General features: G+C 39.2%; 1 protein-coding gene across 1 annotated transcript; it reads left to right on the top strand.

The window, feature by feature from the left end:
• Window positions 1-3548: 3548 nt before the first annotated feature.
• Window positions 3549-5198, top strand: LOC107044001. The gene is made up of 2 exons (XM_015265730.1): window positions 3549-3683; window positions 4164-5198. The coding sequence occupies exons 1-2, from the start codon at window positions 3549-3551 to the stop codon at window positions 5196-5198; spliced, it is 1170 nt and encodes a 389-aa protein (XP_015121216.1).
• The last annotated feature ends 479 nt before the right edge of the window (window positions 5199-5677 follow it).

Raw genomic sequence — 5677 nt, 5'->3', positions numbered from 1 at the left:
CGAATAATTTCAATAGTTCGTAACGTACTATTAATTCAGTACTATCCCGCGTATTTTCGACACGGCGAAATTTTATCGAAGGAAGGATTGAAAAACCGGACCGATTAAGTGAACTAATTCCACCAGAATTGTTACCGTTCCGTCGCTGCTTCAAGACTGGCTAATTTAGATTTTTCTGACATTTTTATATAAATTTTGGGGTCACTTGTCACATTGGCTCCAACGAGCCCATTTGTAATTGGTGGAACATGTCGTATGACTTTTTCCACTCTTTTGATTCTTATTGGGGAAGTAGTTCATTCAATTTTTGGGGTTTTGATTCATCGGTTTTCATCGGTTTTCATTCCTTCGCGTGCGAATCTTGATATTGTGTAATGGGAGCATGCTGAGTGGGATAGTTCATTACTTTTGGACTCGATTCCAATGTCTTTGGAGTTTTTGATCGAGTTCAAATGACGAAATGTCCTCCAAATAAAATTAAAATTAATTAAAACAATTTCAAAATTGTTTTACTCATTTTATATTTGCATAAAAATTTCAGACATTACAAACAAATAATTGAAAAGTAAAAGTAATCATAGTTACAATGTTCAATAACCTCTCCACGTATAATAAATAAATTAAAATCCAATTTAAGAAGGAAGAATAACATATTCTGGGTTCAACCTCATTCTGATCTCGGAACGTGGAAAGTTCCGACTGTCGGAATCCCTGTCGGAAGGTATCGGATTGATCCACCATCTAGCTGCTGGATCAAAAAATGATTCGAGAATTTTTCCTAACTACCTGAGATGAATGCGACCGTCATTTCCTGTGAAACCCTCTGCAAATATTGGTGTAAGCCTCGAGAAAGAAAAAAATGGAAAAAACAATTAATAATTATTCATAATTGGTAATTAATTTTTTCCAATTATTCTCGAACAATTTTCATGCTCATTTTCAACATTCTTTACATTATTCATTATTTTTGACAGATTCACAACTTCCCATTCTCCTCGAAATTTTTTTTTTCATTTGTATCGTGTACGAAAAAAGCAACAGACCTATGAACAAGCACATTACTTTTGTCATTTTCAAGATACGACTTCATTGGCATAATTTATTATTATTATTACTATCATTTTTTTTCAAGACTAACGTTAGGCGGTGCGGAGTTCTTGCATAAGTTGAGAATATCGAAGAGACTTTGAATATTCATATCATTGATAAGTGATTTTATTCCCTCCCTGCAGAGGAACTTTTCCTTGTTGGGGATTAGGATCATATAATTGCGGGTTCACGAGACTACCCATATCATTTATCCTCGATAGTATATTTCATTGAACATAATGGGGAAAGTAGCGATTACTATCACCAATGATATGGTGGCTTATGCCATTCGGGCTCGCTATGGAGGTAATGATGTGATGGACACTCTTGATACATTACTGAACTCTTCTCACAATGCAAAACATGCTATATGGAAATCCATTTGTCGTGATATTCTGAAAACTAGTCTACCCATTGTCATCGAAAAAACTGTCGAAAATTGTGTTCATAAATGTTTCCCGAAATAGCGCAATAATAAAGGAGCGATCAAGAACATTACAGAGAAGATCAATTCAGCGGAGAAACTTGCAGAGGATTCCAATACATCACCTGAACTTCACTCATCACTACCACTTCCCCCAGCTATTTCAGTAAATCCCGAAGTCTTTGTCGATGAGTCAGAGTCCAATGGAAGAATTAGTTCCCCAATGAATCTCGATGAGAATCAGATTCCAGAGAATTCCTCTCCCCCGTCGAATTATGAAGTATTCCAAGAATCATCCTCCCATGAGGAAAATGGAGTTGATTCTACCGAGAGGAAAACTGATGAGATCCCTACTGCCCCATCGAAACCCTTGGAAGATTCGTCAGATTCGTCAGAAAAGATCAATTCCTCAGAGGAACTTACAGAGGATTCTGATGCATCACTTAAACCCCATTCATCACTACTACCTACCCCAGCTATTTCAGTAAATCCTGAAGTCTTTGTCGATGAGTCAGAGTCCAATGGACGAATTAGTTCCCCAATGAATCTCGATGAGAATGAGGTTCCAGAGAATTCCTCTCCCACGTCGGATCACGAAGTATCCGAAAAACCAGCCTCCCATGAGGAACATGCAGTTGATTCTACCGAGAGGAAAACTAGTGAGATCCCTACTGCCCCATCAGAACATTTTGATTCTTTAGATTCGTCAGATTCCTCCGAATTCCCCATTAGGGTGTCAAAGAATGCTCCATCCATACTTCGTCAAACTAGAAAGAAAATCAAACGTCTCAACAAAACAACAACACTCAATGGCCCTCCCATCATATTGAAAGCAGAATTTTGGGAAAAGTACTGGACCGGAGGGAAGCGTCTGAGACACAATTCGAAGAGACAAATGGACTGATGGTTTCAATATCCAATGCAAAAAGGTTTACCCGTATTGTGTTTTGACATTCGATTGGTAATAATAATGTAGATGGAGGGAAGAATGGAAAATATTTCCAAGCACGAGCAGATTGCAAACCCAGAAAATGTATCAAGTATAAATTTACTTTTAAGTCAAAAATATCTGAGCCATTTATGGCCCTCGAAGTTTCTGTATCAGCTGATGGACAATTGCAGCATGAGAAAGTGGAGGGGCACAGAAAATTCATCTGCGGCGTCTACAGGGATAAACTCGCTGCTGAAATGAAAGGTAGTTCAGCCTATAAGCAAAAATTAGAATCGATGAATCCAGGGAATGTCCACAATTGGCGAAAGGCAACCTCAATCATACACCGAATCTAATGCTCTTACAAAAGATTAACAGTGACGAGAAATCTAAAGATGATCTGAGCCCCAATCTTACGGAATTCATCCTTAAATTGATCCAGCAATATGCAGTGACTTGGAAAGGCCAGTACATTGATAACTACATTCAACAGTTTTCATTGAGAACTTTCTATATTTTGTTCTTCGCAGAGGCGCAGTTAAAGGTATTATTATCAGAACCCATTGGAACAGTGCTCTGCTATTGGGATTCCACTGGCACAATCGTGAAGCAACCTCCAGGAGAAACAAAACCAATTTTCTACTACACCATCATTCTCCCTGGTGAAGATGGAAAAGTTCCTTTCCCTGTTGCGGAATTCATCAGCGCTGCCCAATCAGTTCCACACTTGACAGCATTCCGCCTGGAACTGGACTATAATCTCAGATTGATGTCACAACGTAATCCTTTCATTGACAAGTAGGAATCTGATTTCAGTTTAACCCTATTACAATCTGCATATCTTGTTCTTAACAAACTATCTCTGATTGATTACATCAATACCCTAATCCGAGATGAGAATCAAAATTTCTGGCGTACAGTTTTACACATATGTGGACCTCATATGTTGAAAACAGCTCAAAAGAAACTCATAACTCTTGGTCTGAAGAAGAAGGATCCCTTTATTCCATTGTATCTCGAGGTGTAACTATGTTGCTTCATAGTGACACTTTGGATAAGGCGAAAAATATTTTCACTTTAATGGTTGAGATATTAATGCTGGAAATGACCATAGAGGAGCGTAATGAACATATTTATCTTCTTAACGACTTTGCACCATTGAATTCAGAGAGTGAACAAACTGGAGAGACGTCAGAAGACGGAGAAGTCTTGGATGAAGATCAATTCCTTGGTTACAAGGTAAAAGACTCATTGTATTATGAAGAATTCCTGAATTTATGCAACCAACTATTGCTAGATTTCCCCTGTACTAATGCGGAAACTTCCGAATATTATCAACCGCAGTTTATAATGTATTTATTGAATACTTGTATGCCATATTGCCCCTTATGGTCCGCTGTTGTCATCAAAAGATTCAATATCCTTAGAGATTCAAACAATTCAGTTGAAAATTGGCATAGACTCGTGAAGTGGATGATTTGGACGAACCAGAAGAGGGTTTTTGCAGCACACTTTGTTCAACAACAAGAAAAATTGCTCCCTAATCGTTTTGTAGATCGCGACTACTCTCTTGATACCCAAAGGCAAAAACTGAAAGAGAAAATTCTTCCATAAGAGCGTACTGATGAGACTGCAGAGGAGTATTGGCTAAGGCGTGAACCGAGGAAACGCAAAGGCCAAAATCGTTATTTGACGTATCCCAAACTCATAATACGAAAGACGAATCCATCGGAACAGACTGGGGAAGATTCTGGAACTGATGACGAGTCGAGTACACGTGGCGAGCAAGTCAGTGATGATGATATACAAAATAAGAATCTCACCGGAAATAGCGATAAAGGAACAGAGGTTGAAAAAATGAGAAATGGAAAAGATGAGGGTTTCGAACCTGCGAAAATGGATGATGAAGTTGATGGAAATTCGAAGCAGCACAGCATGGTTGAAGAAGATGATAGGAATTCCAGGTCTGAGAGGAGGAGCGACGAGAGCGATGAGCTTGATCTACAATCACGATTACGTATGCACCATGTCCTCAACGCACGAGAACTTCTTTTCTCGCGAACAGCGACTTATCCAGAAAATTTTGAACGAACACATCAAAACATCAGGGGCTTCCCACTAGATTGGTATGATCTGGAAACGCTGAAACCGGGGACGGAATTGAGTGATAACATCCTGAATGCATTCGCTGCAATGTTAGTAGATACAGCTCGGGAGACTAGACGGGCGAACGTCTTGTTTATTAATACATCGATAACCGGAAACCTCATCTTGAATAAATTGCATGAGAGATTCAAGAGAAATCTCGTTCGACGTCGCCTCTCTGGAGTTGAATATTGGATACTTCCGCTCCATCTATTGACTCGCAATCACTGGACTCTGATGATTGTCGATGCAAAGAATCATATGCTCGTGTTGATAGACTCGATGCGTCGAAAACTTCCGTCCTTACATCTCTTCCATGCCAATTTGACGTTGGTCAACATGCTTGATCCAGAAATGGCACAAAGTGACCCACCCTCGAGTAATTACTGTCCATCTGACGTACCCGATCAAAATGATTTGGTCAGTTGTGGCATCCATGCCTGCCTATGGATGTACATAATTTGTACTTCTTTACCGATTGAATGTGATCACGAAGACACACTCTTCGCTCGAGCGGGAATCACAAGAATGTTGATGGAAAACCCAGTGGCTGAAACCGCTGAAAGTATCGAGCGTATTCCAATTCATAAAGAATTGCTGGATACATAATTTGATAGTCGTCAGAAGGTTGCGACATTACCACTGACAATAAATCGAACACTACCGAAAGGATCGTCGACAACATTGCAATATTGCTCCGATTTGTTGCGATAAGTAGTCATCGATACTCTGTGTTTCAGAGACATGGGAGTTGAATCAAACCAGAGAGGTTATGGTTAATTGAACCCATAAAAAAGGGAGAAGAAGAAAGACGAGAAAAAAACGAAAAAAAACGAAAAAAACGAACAAAAAAAAAATGGGGCTAATTATCCGCTACGTCTACGTTGTTAGTCCTGGGTTACGCAGAATGCGGAGATCTCGAGCTGTGGGGGGATGAATATTTCCGAATACATATAATTCATAACTAGCAAAAAGTACCTCCAAGTTTCATAAAGTTTCTATGGGTTCAAGTATCCTTCCCCCTCCCTGAAAGATGAAAAACACTTTCAAATATTTTTCTCGCACCATAAAATGTTTTCTAAATTCCT

This window comes from Diachasma alloeum, unplaced genomic scaffold (genome assembly GCF_001412515.2).
Source record: "Diachasma alloeum isolate Michigan unplaced genomic scaffold, Dall2.0 Dall_scaffold_00656, whole genome shotgun sequence".
Taxonomy (NCBI): domain Eukaryota; kingdom Metazoa; phylum Arthropoda; class Insecta; order Hymenoptera; family Braconidae; genus Diachasma; species Diachasma alloeum.
The sequence above is the reverse complement of the archived record's forward strand: the minus strand, read 5'-3'. Positions and strand labels throughout refer to the sequence as shown.